Genomic DNA, 15,998 nt, shown 5'->3' with positions numbered 1-15,998 from the left:
TTCTTTCCCTTGATAAATTCTCCCATAGCATCCCCCATCCAATCTTTTCATACTCATCACATTGGTAATGATCTGTTAAATGAATGGATTTTCTGCCTGATCATAAATTTCATGGGGACAGAGACCATGTCTATCAACAGTGGTATCCACAGTGAGAAAGCCTGTTGGAGTACAGAGGAATTCAACACATCTCCATTGTATTCAAAAGCATTCCATTGACCTGTTGGCCACCTACAATATATGCATCAGACTCAAGTCCAGTCTGTGAAACCCGAAGGCCTACTCCATCCCCAGACAAGAGCAGGAACTTTGCTCTGAGTTTTATCCTAGATATACTCTAACCCTGCACTACGAAGACAAGAACCAATGACTCGGGCAATCTAGAGATTAGGAAAAGTCAACAGAACTGATGCTCTGGTCCCCTCCGGGAGTGACCATTTACCAAATCACAATGCCCACCAGATGCAGCAGAGTGAAGTCCAAGAGTTCCAAAGGAAGACAGAGGTGACAGGAGGCTTTTGGTCACTGGGATCCTGATGTCAGGGGTTCCAGAGAGGGTGGGGGGAATCGGTCCTGATTAGGATGGATGCTGGATGATGAGTCCAAGACCCGCGGGCAGAGGAGAGGCTGGGGTGGGGATCAGAGCACCAGTGTCACGCTGTATTCTCTTGCCTCAGACATCAGCACTTCCGGTTCTGGGACTTTCAGACTTGGAGTGGGACTCTATACATCCCCTGATTTTCAGCCTTCAGACTCAGACTAAATTATTCCACCAGCCTCTCAGAGACAAGAGATGAGGGGAACAAAAATGTGAACAAGAGATGGGAAAAGACCAGTGTGAGTGGCAGATTGTGGCTCGGGCCATTGGGGGCCTGGGGCTTTGGCCACCCTAGACAGCCTGTGTTTTCTGAATGACCCTTCTGAAGGAGGCCATTCTCCAAATCTACTGATGAAGTTTTCCTGGTTGGCTCAGGGACGGGCAGCACCTCAGTCTGTGGCTGACCCTGCAGATCTTCAATGACTTGAGCTCAAGTGGACGGGGCACGGTGCCAAGAATGCCCATCGTGGGCCCACAGGTGTCATAAGAATGGCATGCAGCTCTTTAGAAAAACCATGTGGCTGAGGGCATCTCGAACACGTGACCAGCAATTGTGGCCAGGTCAAACTCTGCTTTTTAAGGACAGTATTGTTACTCTGTACACATTAAAATACACATGTCCTTTGCCCATAATTCACCAGCGCGAGTCCGAATGCATTACCTGGGACTCTCACAGAGCTTCCAGAGAAAGCCGCACACAGCGGAGGGCCTTGGGGCTGGGCAGGGCCAGATAGGAAAGCGAGAACATCTGTGAGTCCCCACACCCAAATGTTACTTACCTCCACCGTGGTCCTTGGTCTCACTAATATATAGATGTATATTTATTGTTGTTAATCCTCACCTGAGATATGTTTCCATTGATTTTTAGATACAGTGGAAGGGAGGGAGGGAGAGGAACATCCACATGACCCCATCCAGGGCTGGGGAAACCTGCAACCCAGGTACATACCCCTGACCAGGAATCGAACCCAAGACCCTTCCATCCACACAGAGTCGCTCTACCACTGAGCCAACTGCCCAAAGTCCACAGATATTTTTAACAACCATGTACACAAACACGAATCCTGTCTTTCACTCAGTCCTCGAGCAAAGACGTTCTCTGACCGCTGGGGGATCCGACCGTGCCTCTCTGTTGTCCTCCCCCAGGAACAGAGTCGGCAGTCTCGTCTGTCACTCTTCATAGGAGGGTTCTGGGTAAGTGGCGCCTTTTCTTCCCAAAGAAGACTGACATCCCGGGGAAGCCTGAGGCCACGTGATTTCACTCCACTTAGAAGTGATCTATCTGCTTTTCTCTGCTTGAAGAATGTTTTTATCTCTCTTCCACTTAGGTATGTTACAATAATGTGCCTCGTTAAAAGTTTCTGACTCATGTCATTCAGAGCAAGATGAAACCTTTCCGTCTCTGGTCTGGGAAGTTTTCCTTCCCCTCCACGGATTGTACGGATTGTTTTGGTCACAGGCCAGCTGCCTTTCATCCTGACAACGGCCCGAGCCACAGGAAGCCGGCTATTCTTGCTGCTCTCGTGACACTTCTTGACTTACTAAGAAATTAAAAAGTAATGAAAAATTTCAGATAATAGTTAGAAAGGCTTCAGATGGATCTATTTCTTAGTGGGGGAAAAAAATCTGAAAGAAAACATGGTTTCTCATATTGAAAACTTCCCACTGATTTTGTATCACTTCTCCTAGGTTAATTTATACAAATGGATGTGTGCCTACTGTATTCAAATGACAGATGTGTGAATATACCACACAAAGCTCAGAGTTTTTTCAAGCAGTGGGGATGGCTTTCTTACAAGTGTATTTATTATTTACCTAATGTGTGCTCTCAGAAGTATCAAACAGCACATAAATGAAAGGAGAAATACTATTACTGGAAAAATAAAGCACCCTTCCTAGATTACCCCAGGTGAAAGGGAGCCCTGTGCAGGAACCTTGCAGCACCTGGTCCAGACACCTGTGTATAAAGTTAAAAAGGCAAGCCTGGCCGGTGTGGCTCAGTGGCTGAGCGCTGACCCAGGCACCAAGAGGTCGCCAGTTCAATACCCGGTCAGGGCACATGCCCAGGTTGTGGGCGTGATCCCCAGTGTGGGGCATGCAGGAGGCGGCCAATCGATGTCCTCTCTCACTGATGTTTCTATCTCTTTCCCTCTCCCTTCCTCTCTCTCTGAAATCAATAAAGAAAAAATATTTTAAAAAAAGTGAAGGAGGCAGTCGGTGCACTACATGAAGTGGGCTGTGCTGTGTGGGCTGCGAGTGAGGACAAGGACTTGCCGTGGGCACCCGGTGGCATGCGGGCACCTGGAGGAGGGCCTTGGAACATGTGGACTCTCACCCGGGCTCCTTTCTGAGGAAAGTATTTGCCAGGAAGCTGGCTACGGTCAGGGTATAGACCCAGTGGCCTTAAACTTGGCCAAGTGACAGAATCCCCTGGAAGGCTCGTTAAAATACAGTTGCTGGACCCCACCCCAGAGTGTCAGATTTAGGAGGGTAGGGCCCCAGAATCTGCATTTGTAACAATCCCCAGATGGGGTCGATGCTGCTGGTCAGGGACCACACCTTGAGAACCAGAGTATTGTGTAGACGGTGGCTCCAAAGACCCGAACCCAGGCCTTGGTCTTTATGGTCCCAACAACACTCAGCTCCCACCTTAAGAATTGGCAGAAAGCAGAGGCTTCTACGAAGTCAGCTTGCAGCTCTCAGAAGGAATGGTCAACGGGAAGTAGGAGGCACACACCTTCCCCATCCCCAGCGTGGATGCTGGATGTGCAGCGCATACAGTAAGAGGCAGGTAATTGCACATAAGGGTGGTCTGCTCGCCCGTCCACCTGACCTTCTCATAAAAGAGAGCAGGCGAGGAGCCAAACTGCTGTGGAGAAGACGAGCCAGAGAGCGGGCTCCGAGCCCTTCGCTCCGACCTGTTCACAGGAGTGTGCAGAGGGGACTCACCGGCTCCTCACTGGTGGCCTTGGGCCTTTGGTATACCTGGCTGAGACAGAGGGCCCTCCCCTTCTTCAGGTGTGGGGGCAGCCCACAGGACTCGGTCACCACCATCACCATGGGGTCTGATCTTTCCCAGGTCTAGGTTGTTGCAAAGCAACTGCCTCGCAAGTGTGGAGGGACCAACATCTTAGTGAATGAACCTTAGCAGTGAGTTCCACTGTCGCATCCTGTCTCCCCACAACACAGCCTACAGAGGCAATCAAACCCTGGAGTCTCACCTGTCCCCATGACCCTCCACCTGTGCCCCTGCTCCAAAGGGACAGCACTCTACCCATCATCCCATTCTCCCCTCTGTTGGTAATGAGGTCGCACCCTTCTCTGGCTTCCTCCTCACAGAGGTACTCAAAGCTCTCTTATCTTAAAAATGAAATTTAATAAACCTCAACTCTCTCAGTGCAGGGCTTCCTTCAGCTCCTTCCTTGCACAGATAAGTGCCTGGAACCTCTCATTAAGCCATCAGCTCCTTCCAGTCAGGTTTGTTTCCACTACTCCATGCTTCTACTCGTGTTGAATTCCCAACAGGCTTCCATTCAGTCACTAAGCCGACAGCTGTCCATTGAGCCATGTGCCGAGCGCGGTTCTACATGCTCGGGATGCAAAGATCTGTGCTCCACAGAGCCTGCACCAGAAAGGGGAAGGAAGGTAGATAGAAACAACACACATGGCGACTAATTAAATGCTGCGGCGTGCTGGAGGCTGAAGGGAGCTAAGGGAAAGAACGACAGCGGCACAAGGAGGGATGAGAAGACGGGAGCATGGCCAAGTTCACCATGCTGGGTCCAGATCCGTGCCTTAATTAAATTCAACACAGATGAAAGACAGTATACGAGCTAGGGTAACAGATGTATGGATTTTTAATTGCTGGGCTTTACAAAGAATCCCATGCACATCCACCGAGGAAAGGGCCCAGCCTGGACTAGAAAGCACAGGAACAGTCTGTGGTCTGCAAAAGGGAGTGATTTTAGGATCCAGGGAAGGCCCCCACCATCTCCTTCGCTTATGTAGCCTGGCTGTTCATTACAGCACACGGGCACAAAGCCTTTCATTCCACAAAGGGGCTCAAGTGTAGAAAAGGGGCTGATGGGGTGTCTTATAGGTACTGAGCGGCGAGGGAAAAACCAGTGAACTCACAAACACAGCAGGCTTCGATGAGGGGTAGGGACTCTGCACTTGGGTACCTGCCTGGTAGAACAAAATCAAGAATACAACAGAGGAAGGTGGAAGAAATTCAATAAACTTTAAGCCTTACAATTGTGTCCTGAGTCATTTCCAACAAGCCTACTTTCTAGAGGCCTAGGCAAGCAAAGGTTCAGGACAGGGCAACAGACACGGCGACCCCAGGGCACCCTCCCAACACTCATTCTTTGCCACGTGGAGGAAGACTTGCACCAGGCAGGAGAAGAAAGTCTACTGCTTAGTGGTTGCCAGGGCCTAAAGGAGTTACCTCGCCTGCTGGGGGTTCACTTATCTTAACTCTAAAAAAAAAACAAGAGGTTGGAATATATGAATGTGTCCTATGTTATTTATTTTTTTACAGTGGAATTCTTCTTTCGAACAAAATCTTAAGCATAACCCAGTATATAGTGTTTGCCAGTGGAAGTGGCGTGGGCTGGGGGCCCCGCCAGAGGCCCGTTCTGCATCTTCCCTCCCCTCTCATTCTCCTGAGAAGCATTTCTGAGACCAGGGCGGGTCCCACAGAACAGGGTCCTTCTCTCTTCGGGCATCTTATGATTCTATAATGTACACGAACCATCAAAATTCGTAGAATGGCGGTACTAATTGTAGGAGATAATTTAATTATCAGACAAATTTAAGGAGAGAATGAAACTGGAAGGGGATGGGAAACAAACTCTGTGGCTGATGTCCAGAGCGAGTCACCTAGGCGCGGAATACACTGTTCAACCCCTGAGGGGGAAGGCCCAGGATTCCCGGGGGGTGGCAGTCTTGCTGGAACACCCTCGGGAACGCATGGGATAAAGGAATCTGCCCTTCGCCAGCTGAAGAAGCTTTACATACACATCGCGATGACCAGGCAGCTCTGTCGATAAATATGAACAACAGCAGAGGACGCCACGTCACAAACCTTGATTCCAAGTTCGATATTTTCCCCTCCATACACATCCATCCCAGGGTCCAGAAGGCCAATTTCACCAAAGAACTTCCTGTTGACCACGAAGGAGCAGCCAATCATGGCTGGTGTCCTGCACAAGAGAGAAAGAAGCTAAAGTCATTAAAGTAATGTGAACACACACATACACACACACACACACACACACACACACACACAGGAATTTTATTCAGCTACTAGAAAGAAGGAAATCCCACCATTTGCAACAACAGGGATCGGCCGTAAGGGCATGATGCAAAGTGAACTAAATCAGACAGAGAGACACATGTCCTCACTTCCATGTAAAATCTAAAAGAGGCAACTTGTAGAAACAGAATGGTAGTCAGCAGGGGCTGTGGGTTGGAGGAAACAGGGAGGTGCTGGTCAGGGGCCTACACTTGCAGTTGAAAGAGGAATAATTTCTGGAGATCTGATGTAGAGCACAGTGAGGATAGTCAACACCACTGTTTTATAAACTTCAACGCGGCTGAGACTAGATCTTCAGTGTTCTCAGCACGAAATGAAATTATAATTATGCGACGCGATGGAGGTGTTAGTTGATGCTATGGTGGTAATCATGTGGCGATATATAAATGGACCAAATCAACACATTGTGCACCCTGAACTTCCACAGTGTTATATGTCAACTGTATATCACTTTTAAAAGTCATAACCGGTGCTGGGTCCCACTTTGGCCAGCTGAGTAACTCCCTGAAGGCCTCACTTCCCACACCCCCGTTCTCCATAAAGCCATGTTTTAGCTTCAAACGATAGGATGGACCCGAAACATCTAGGGGTAACCGGGCACCTTTGTAGTTTGAACAAGAACAGGTCTCACATATCATGTAAAGTCTGCAGACACAGAAACTGACTCTCACTGCACAGCTGGGATGGCGGTGTGGCGGGGTGGTTGTGCACGGGCAGTCTCATTGCACGGCTGGGACGGCGGTGTGACGGGGTGGGTGTGCACGGGCAGTCTCATTGCACGGCTGGGACGGCGATGTGGCGGGGTGGGTGTGCACGGGCAGTCTCACTGCACGGCTGGGACGGCGGTGTGGCGGGGTGGGTGTGCACGGGCAGTGTCACTGCACGGCTGGGACAGCTGTGTGACGGGGTGGGTGTGCACAGGCAGTCTCACTGCACGGCTGGGACAGTGGTGTGACGGGGTGGGTGTGCACGGGCAGTCTCACTGCATGGCTGGGACGGCGGTGTGGCGGGGTGGGTGTGCACGGGCAGTCTCACTGCACGGCTGGGACGGCGGTGTGGGGGGGTGGGTGTGCACGGGCAGTGTCACTGCACGGCTGGGACAGCGGTGTGACGGGGTGGGTGTGCACAGGCAGTCTCACTGCACGGCTGGGACAGTGGTGTGACGGGGTGGGTGTGCACGGGCAGTCTCACTGCATGGCTGGGACGGCGGTGTGGCGGGGTGGGTGTGCACGGGCAGTCTCACTGCACGGCTGGGACGGCGGTGTGAGGGGGTGGGTGTGCACGGGCAGTGTCACTGCACGGCTGGGACAGCTGTGTGACGGGGTGGGTGTGCACAGGCAGTCTCACTGCACGGCTGGGACAGTGGTGTGACGGGGTGGGTGTGCACGGGCAGTCTCACTGCACGGCTGGGACGGCGGTGTGGCGGGGTGGGTGTGCACGGGCAGTCTCACTGCACGGCTGGGACGGCGGTGTGGCGGGGTGGGTGTGCACGGGCAGTGTCACTGCACGGCTGGGACAGCTGTGTGACGGGGTGGGTGTGCACAGGCAGTCTCACTGCACGGCTGGGACAGCGGTGTGATGGGGTGGGTGTGTATGGGCAGTCTCAGAAACCCAGAGGTGAGGAACAAGACATCTTTGTTCCCTGTCCCAGGAAGAAGAGCTTTAAAAGTTGGGGACATGAAGGGACCCTGGAGAAGGGAAGGTCAACGGGAAGAGGTCTAGACGCCACATTCTGGTAGGAGAAAGTGGATCCGGATGCTGGTCCTTACAGAGGGGAGGAGATACAGAGAGATCCTTGATGCCCAAAGGGGTCAATAATAAGCCACAGAAAGACTGTCTCTTCCCACAGACAGAGGGTACTGAGCAGGAGAAATAAAGGTATCTACACTGTGACCACTGGCCATAAAGTCTGGAAACAAAGATTAATATTTTATTTTTGTATGCATTAATCCTCTTGATTATTTCTTCTGGACTAGGCCAAAGGCACAAGTTGAACTCAATGAAAAGCAGAGACAAACATCATCCAAGGCAACACATCACAGATGCACGAGCAGGAATGGATGCCATGTTCATGGCAACTTTGTATGGAGCACAGAACCCCACACTGCTAATGAGGGACAACCCACTGATACATTTTACACATTGCATTGAATTTATTATATTATGTTGCATCCTGACGTTATGTTACATTCCATCCTGTACTGCAGCGCAATATCAACAAACCCTTTATGTCTATTCAACTCGGTTTTCAGGCTTGCGAGGTACCCTAGTATAATAAATCCATTCAGCAAATATTTTCTCAGCACCTACCACGTCTAAGGCAATTTACTGGTGCTGTAGGGGGTAGAGAAACACACAATACACTTCCTGCATTCAAGCAACTAAGAGTCATCATCATTATTACTACATTATTATTATTACAGCAGTCATTTATTGAGCAATTACTATCTCTCAAGCATAGTGCAAAGCACATTTCATGCACTTCCTCATTTGAAAACCTCCCCAGCCCTGTGAAGGAGGTAGGACCATCTCCATTTAAAAGCTGAGCCTCATGGGGATTTAGTGACCTGCCGTGAGTCACAGAGTAGAGCTCATACCTGTCCCTCCCAGTCTATCCCATCTTAGGTAATGTCAACTCCAGATGCGGAGGTAAAAAGCTTGGTGCCAACTGGACAGGAAATATATCTACCTTCAAAATATATCTGGGCTCTGATGACCTCCTAACACCTGCACCACCGTCAGAATACTGCCCGGATGACATAACAGCCTCCAATCCGGCTTCCTTCAGCCACCTAAACACAGCATCCAGAATGATCTGCACAAGCACCCATCAGTGCAGCCTGGCCTCTGCCGCGTGACCTCCATTCCTCCAGAGTGGACGCCAGGGCCGCACGATGGGCCCCAGGCTCCCCCTGGACCGTCTGACCTGCTCTCCATGCCCTCTCTGCTCCAGCCACGTTCCTAGCTACAACCCCGAGCAGGCCTTCCGACGCCTACCTGTGTGTGTGTGCTCATGGCCCCGTTACTCGCAGCCGAGAGGATTGAACAACGGATGCGCGGGTACACAAAAGGTAGTATACCCACACGAGGGAGTATTACTCAGCCACTAAAGGGAATCACGTTCTGATACATGCTACCATGTGGATGGACCTCAGAAACATTATTCTGAGGGACAGAAGCCAGACACAAAGAGTCACATACTATAGGATTCCATTGATCAGAAATGCCCAGACTAGGCAAATCCCTGGAGACAGGAAGCAGACTGGGTGGTCAGAGGCAGGGGGAGAAGGAGCAGGCAGTGGCTACTTCGTGGGGATGGGGTTTCCATTGTGGGTGATGAGAATGTTCTGGGGATAATGAGCAGAGATGGTTGCACAACCCTGTGCATGTACTTCATGCCACTGAGTCTTCAAATGGTAACTTTTATGTGGATTTTACCACCATAAAAAATACTGAGCTGGTGAAAACAAGCCTCACACCTGCTTTGATTATCTTATTCCATTATAAATGTGAAGTCAACATTCCCAGTTGCCATTAGAACAGAGGGCAGAAGGTCCGTTCTTCCTTTTCATTCACAGAGACAGATTTCCCAGTACTCTGAAAATAAAGTCCCCAAACATTTCGCGTTTCAGCCCAAATACCGTATTTTCGATCTGGGGTGAAGCACACAAACCATGGCCCTCACTCTGAGACGGCGGGGACATATGGCCCCAGGGCTCAGGAAAAGCACACTCAGCTGCAAGTCCTGCCTCTTCTGGGCAGACACCCAAACATCTGTAACGGGCAGGAGACTCTCCCGATGACCTAATGGGATGGTGGTGAGAGTCTGACGAGATCATGAGCACAGATGTGCTCTCTGCACGACAGTGTGCTGAACACCTGTGCGCCATTCTTGAGAACTTTAGAGAAGAGTGAGCGGTGAAGGATGGTGGGGTGCAGGGCTGTGGACACGGAGGGAGAAGCTAACGAAATCCTGGCCAGTGGTGTCGCCCAGGTAACAGCTCCGGCCTAGCGAGAGCAGGATGGAGTTCTAGGAGGAGAGAGAAGGGAGGGAGTCTGGTGCGCCGTGGTGTGGAGGTGCGAGCTGTGAGGTGAGTATTGGGACGGGTGTGTGACGCACCCTAGGGCACGGAGTGGGCGGCCAGAGAAATGCCTGTCCAGCCTGCAGTGACAGGGTGGGGAGACCTGCCTCAATGATGGCCCAGCCCGAGGTCACCCTCTCTCAGCTCGGGGACTGAGTGCAGGAGTCGTCCAAGAGGACGTGTGTGAAATCCCACCTCCCCGTCGCCCCAGCACCTCCTCAGCTCTGAACGCCTCTTCGTTTGCAGGGAGGGGTCCTGAGTCTGGATGCAGTGTTCCGCCCATCTGTGCACTTGTTCATCTGGTCAACCAGCACTGTGAGACAATGGAGGACGCCTTTGGTGGACGAAGTCCCAGGCACCTGAGGCTATAAAAACACATTCTACAATCCTAGTTAGCTGGCAAATACTATTTTTTGTTGCTCCTTGGTAAAAATGATTTCTGGTGGAAACCGTGGTACCCTGTATATGTCGGTGAGCAAGGCCACAGGAGGGGTTAGAGCAGGTTTCACGGGTAAAGAGGAAAGAAGGAGCTGGAAACGGAGGACTGGATGACATGCTGTCCTCAGAATGAAGCCCCATCGGGAAGGGTCCTCCCTCTGCCCCTGTTCAGTGACTGCTCCTACCAGGGTGCGTGCATGTCACCGTGTGGCTGGCTGTCTCTGTCACCACTCAGAGCATCGGGGCCATGGTGTCTGCCTTTTGCTTTGCCATGCCCACCGCTCACCTGCTGCTGCTCTTGCGGGTCCCAGCCACCTGTCTCTGGTGGCCACATCTCCAAATTCAAGTTACGCTGATGACTCATGAGCCAGGGGCCCCAGGCTCACCCTGTTTTCTCTTCTCATGATTCCAACGGGCCTCCCTTGTTGAAACTTGCTTTCTCTGACCTCAAACTCAAACACTTGCCTTTACCGTCGGTCCCAGCTCTGCCTCAGCTAATGTCGTGGCCTGTTTGCTGAGCGCCTTCGAAAGCCAAGGCCCGCCCCGTTTGTAGAAAAAGCATGTAACACTCAATGCCATCTCTGTTGTGTTGGATGACTTTTTGAAAATCCTGTTCCCAGGGCACAACCAGCACTGGGTATCTTGATGCTACTGTCTACTTCTTCAGCAACAGGTAGCTTGGTTCAAAATGCAATTATCTCAGGGCACTTGGTTACAATATCATATACCACGCATTCTTTTATTTTTTTCTTTATTGACTTTAGAGACAGAGGAAGGGAGAGGGAGAGAGAGAATCATCAATGAGCGAGAACGTCTTTTGGCCGCCTCCTGCATGCCCCCCACTGGGGATTGGGCCCACAACCTGGGCATGTGCCCTGACCGGGAATCGAACCAGTGACCTCTTGGTGCATGGGTCAACGCTCAACCACTGAGCCACACCGGCCGGACCACCAGGAATACTCGTACACCATTTCCTAATCAACAGAACGAGGGACTGATGTGGATGTTGCCTTCCGTGGTCATCTCAGGCACAGACACTGATGTGCTCAAGTGAGCAAAAGCCAGGGCCAGGGAGGGGAAGGGACCCGGTGGGCACCGCATCACCCTGGCCAGCAACACCCTGAACTGAGGAAATGAATGCGTCTGGTGCCCTGGGACCATTCAGAATGACTTCTGCACCTCAAAGCGCCCCACTTGGTAGATACCATTAGCCCACCCTGCAGGTGAGAAAACGGGGGCTGAGGGTTCAGGGACCCGGCCCAGGGCAGGCACATGCCAGTGAGCATGGATCAAGGAGCAGCAGGTGGGGGTCAGACCCTCCTAAGTCGCCTGCAGCCTCCCAAAGGAAATCGCAAAACATCATCAGCAGTCAGGAGCTTCGCGGTGGATAAAATAAGTGGTCCCGCTCTGAAGATTTCCGGGAACTCGCAGCTGCTAAACACTAAAAAATACAATTTGGGGGAAGGAGTTGGCCAGCTTACACAGAATTCTCAACTGGCACAGTACAGTCATTTAATACTCAGAGTTCCCTTTGCCTCTGCGATACATATAAACACCAAGAGGGTAAGTCCCGCTGCCTGTTCGAAAATCAAATGCTGTCTCCCGCACACACATATCTCACCAGGATACAGGACCCGGAGGCCGGAGCTTCGCCTGGTAAATGGAGGTAGCACTTTTCCTTTTGTTGCTAAAAAGACAATTCACGCTAAAACAACTTCCTCCAGATTGGGAAGTGAACTGTCTGGGTGTTGAGAGCCTTTCCCTGTGGAGGACGAAGGAAATGCTCATCTCTCTGGAGTGTGATGTTTCACAGATGCGGAAAATGCTCGCAGGGACTGAGGCCGCCAGTCCCGACCACGCTGGCCTGGCTGACTGACGTCATCTGGGCTGGTTTTGGTAAAACAAAGACCACGTAGAAACTCTCTACGAGGATGTTTCCTAAGGGTAATTTTCTCAGCATAACACTTTGCTCTTTGCCAATCGTATTTTCTCTGAGAAACTGATTTGCAAGTAATCCTTTGAAGATGATTTATGTAAAAGCACAAAGTTTCTAAAGAAGTGGAAACACACTGAGCTATTATCCGCCATTGACACTGTGTGAGTGTGTGAGTGTGTGTGTGTGTGTGTGTGTGTGTGTGTCTGGTGAGCTATCGTATCAGATGAAGCACATCTGGGTGGGTGTTCAGGGAAGAGAAAAAGAGGAAAGAGGTCACCAAACGACACCGCCCGTTTTTGTCCACTCAGACAGCTAGACATGGTTTTTTGTTTTTTTTTTACATTTATAATCAATTAAAAGATGGGAACACTAGCTTTGAACCTCAGCGAAGCAAAATGTCTCCCGTCCCCCAACAAAAATTCAATTTTCCTCATCAGTCAACCTGAACTTCAAAAAATTGTATGCATTACGATCACACTTTGGATTTCGCCAGTAACATATTTGTGGACATTTGTCTTGACTCTTGTTTATAAATACCTATATAATGACCTTGATTTTGCCTTGGAGCATAAATCCTAAAATATTTACTATTTGGCCCTTGAGAGAAAAATTCTGCCAAAACCCCGAAGGGGAGGGCAGGTGCCGCGAGGGACACTGGTCCTGTGACTGACAGGAAGGTAACTTTGAGAAGAACAGATAAGGGACCTGGGGGGAGAGAAAGACTTGAAAGACGGGTGAGCCTCCTTCCCATCTGTGAAGGAGGATGATAATCTCTCTCGGCTTCCGGGGCTGATGTAAGAACACATTTGATAAAGGCTCTGGGCCGCGCACTTGAAAATGGTGTCAGGCTAGCGAGGCACATTCTCCTACAAAGGAAGGGAGAGGACTCAGAGGCGTGTGTGGTGAGCAGTTTTTGGAGAACGTGTTAGAACATTCTGTATAAATGCAGGCACCATGAGACAAAAGAAAACACAGGTAAATGAGCACAAGGAAACAAAGGAGAAATGAGCAGGATGAGATGATTCCAAGGGTGAGCTCAGTGCACAAAATGTTCACTTGATAAAGGCGGGCCACACACTCAGCTCCACGCATTCTGCAAACAGAATCATGGGGATGCGCCGTAGTGTCCAAACACATGTTTTGAGGGAAATATAGTTCCTTGGCCATGAAGACTCAAAAGAAATTTCTCTACTGAGTAACTTGGTGAACCGTGTCCTTACAACCCCACTTCAGTAACACAGCAGGCTTCACGATCTGTGTCGTGAGCTCCGCTTCAGCATTTACCCAAGGACAAGACGAGAATAATTGTTTCCAAGGCCAAAATGAAGGCCGAGTTTTCCAATGGCTTTGCTTATTTAAGGGCTAGATTGGTAGGAAAAATGGATCTAAGAAAGCAGTTAAATAAAATGACACCATATTGTGAAGTAGATGAGTGGGCTTTCCTATTCTGGATTTGCTGCTTCATTCAGAGGCAATTGAGCTCTGAGACAAGTTAAGACAGTCAGAGCTGGGATGAAGACAAGCAAAGATGTTAATTTTCGGTGATGGGTATAAAACGAAAACTTGAAGCTAACTTTTGAAACAGTCTTGAAGCCAGGATTTCAAGTGCACAGGTCACACCCTGAAAAAAAGGTGTTTTCTACATTTTCCACCCCCCTAGAAATAGCAAGGACAGCAGTCAGGCAACAGGAGATGGGGTGGTGACACGGCCGGCCTCGGGTCTTGGCGCTGGCTCACCAGTGCTCGGGCCCATTCCCAGGCACTCTGAGTCAAATGATCTACATTCATATTTGATTCAAACATTCAACCAGGGTTGAGAACCACTGACAGATGGGGTGTTTCCAATCCCCAAAGGAGGCCAATTCTTCCTGACATGGGGGCAAAGTCTGAAGACTGGAAGTGGGGAGACAGACCTTGGGAGGGCCTCTCCGGAGGGACTGTCCGCCTAGTCCTACCGCTCAGGGCGGAATTCAGTGTGTGAAGAAAGCAAACAGATTGCGGCTGAAATGGCCACAGAGATGCTGTGCTCACTGCCTCGCACTCCGCGGGAGGGAGGCTGTCTTAGAGAGCCCGGGCAGGGGGGCAGGAATGGTGGAGGGGTGTTCAGGCAGAGACTGACCACCGTGCTCCCCAGACCCACAGCCAGCGCCGGGCATGCAGGGAATCCTGGCATTCCCGCATTCCCCAGGGAAGGGGTGGCAAAAAGCTGAAGAGGCTGGATCCCAAGCGGAGTCAGAGGATCAGAGGGCACAGATGAGTGGATGTTGCATCCAGAGTTCAGGACCAAGGACATCGGCGGTGAATATAGAGGGGATAAAACTCTGAAGATGGGGAGGTGTGAGATAAAGTCAGCAGGGGCCAGGAAGGTTCCAGAGGACATTCTGCAGCCCAGACACCCCTCCCCATCCCTGCGGTACAGGGCCAGCAATTCCTTGCTCCTACATACCATTCAAGAAGGGGGGGTGGGAGAGAGAGACCTTTCAAGGTGGAAGAGAAGTCCTTATAAAGAACACCATGTTTAATCCCAACTTCACTGAGCAATTGACTTCAAAGAGATGGAGTTTTAAATTGGAAGAAACTGAGTTACCTTGAAATGACAAGATTCGTTTTCTTTTCCGTCAGCGGTGAAATGGGAGCTAGAGACCAAGTTGAATTCAAACATGGAAAAAAGTCAACATTTTTTACATCTGACTTGCAAGTACCAGTTAAAGCCTGCTAAACATTTTGGAGTACTTAGAAGAATGAATGGATGCTAAGGTACCAGCAGAAACTAGGAGGGAAAAAGAACAAAGGATTCATATAATGAAAACAAGTTTCGTCCGGCTGGTGTGGCTCAGTGGTTGAGCGTCAACCCATGCACCAGGAGGTCACTGGTTCAATTCCCAGTCAGGACACATGCCCAGGCTGTGGCCCGATCCCCAGTGGGGAGCATGTAGGAGGCGACCAATCGATGTTCTCTCTCATCGATATTTCTCTTTTTCCCCTTTCACTTCCTCTCTCTCTAAAATCAATAAAGGGTAAAAAAAATTATTTTTAATTTCCTGAAATATTTTGGGTAATATGTCTCAAGAGTCTTAAAAATGTACATGCCTTGGACCTAGAAATTTCATTGCTAGGAATATATCCTAGAGAACAACAATGTGAGAATGTCAGATAGTATGATTTGGACAACTCTACAGCTGAAAACAAGGAAAGCAACTGGATAAAAACTATTGAAACTCTTAGTAAATCCATTAAAAATGAACAAAATGGAAATGATGGAGTTGAGAGCTGATCGACACTGGAACAGAGAGAGAGAGGCCCAGCACTGGGTTTGCTCCTGCCCAGCGGTAAGTACCTGTCCAGAAAGTGGGCTTTTGAAATTGCATTTCTGGAAACCTCAAAAGACCAGAGAGTTAAAAGTTGTACTTCAGTGCCTACCAATGATAGACAACCTGATAGGCCACCCTCCATTTTTATCTAGGACACTGAAAGGCTGTCCCTAAGGCTAACTCCCCACTCGAAAGCAACCTGCCTTCCCACAGACTGCAGGTCTGCTTAATTTCACCTGAATGACCCCGAGAATCTCAAATCTTTCATTTTGATTAAGGGATCAGGCTGCTAGCACTCCTGTGCTCCTGACAGAAA

At 50.1% G+C, this 15,998-nt stretch overlaps 1 protein-coding gene across 1 annotated transcript in view; it reads right to left on the bottom strand.

The window, feature by feature from the left end:
• GALNT17 (polypeptide N-acetylgalactosaminyltransferase 17) overlaps positions 1-15,998 on the bottom strand; it is a 433,455-nt gene that overhangs the window by 96,995 nt on the left and 320,462 nt on the right. The window contains exon 6 of the mRNA XM_036279727.1: positions 5,685-5,802. Coding sequence (XP_036135620.1) covers positions 5,685-5,802 — 118 coding nt within the window. The remainder of the gene's footprint in view (positions 1-5,684; positions 5,803-15,998) is intronic.

The sequence above is a fragment of the Molossus molossus genome, unplaced genomic scaffold (genome assembly GCF_014108415.1).
Source record: "Molossus molossus isolate mMolMol1 unplaced genomic scaffold, mMolMol1.p scaffold_m16_p_3, whole genome shotgun sequence".
In the NCBI taxonomy this organism is placed as follows: domain Eukaryota; kingdom Metazoa; phylum Chordata; class Mammalia; order Chiroptera; family Molossidae; genus Molossus; species Molossus molossus.
Note: the sequence above shows the minus strand (reverse complement) of the source record. Positions and strands in the feature narration are given on the sequence as shown.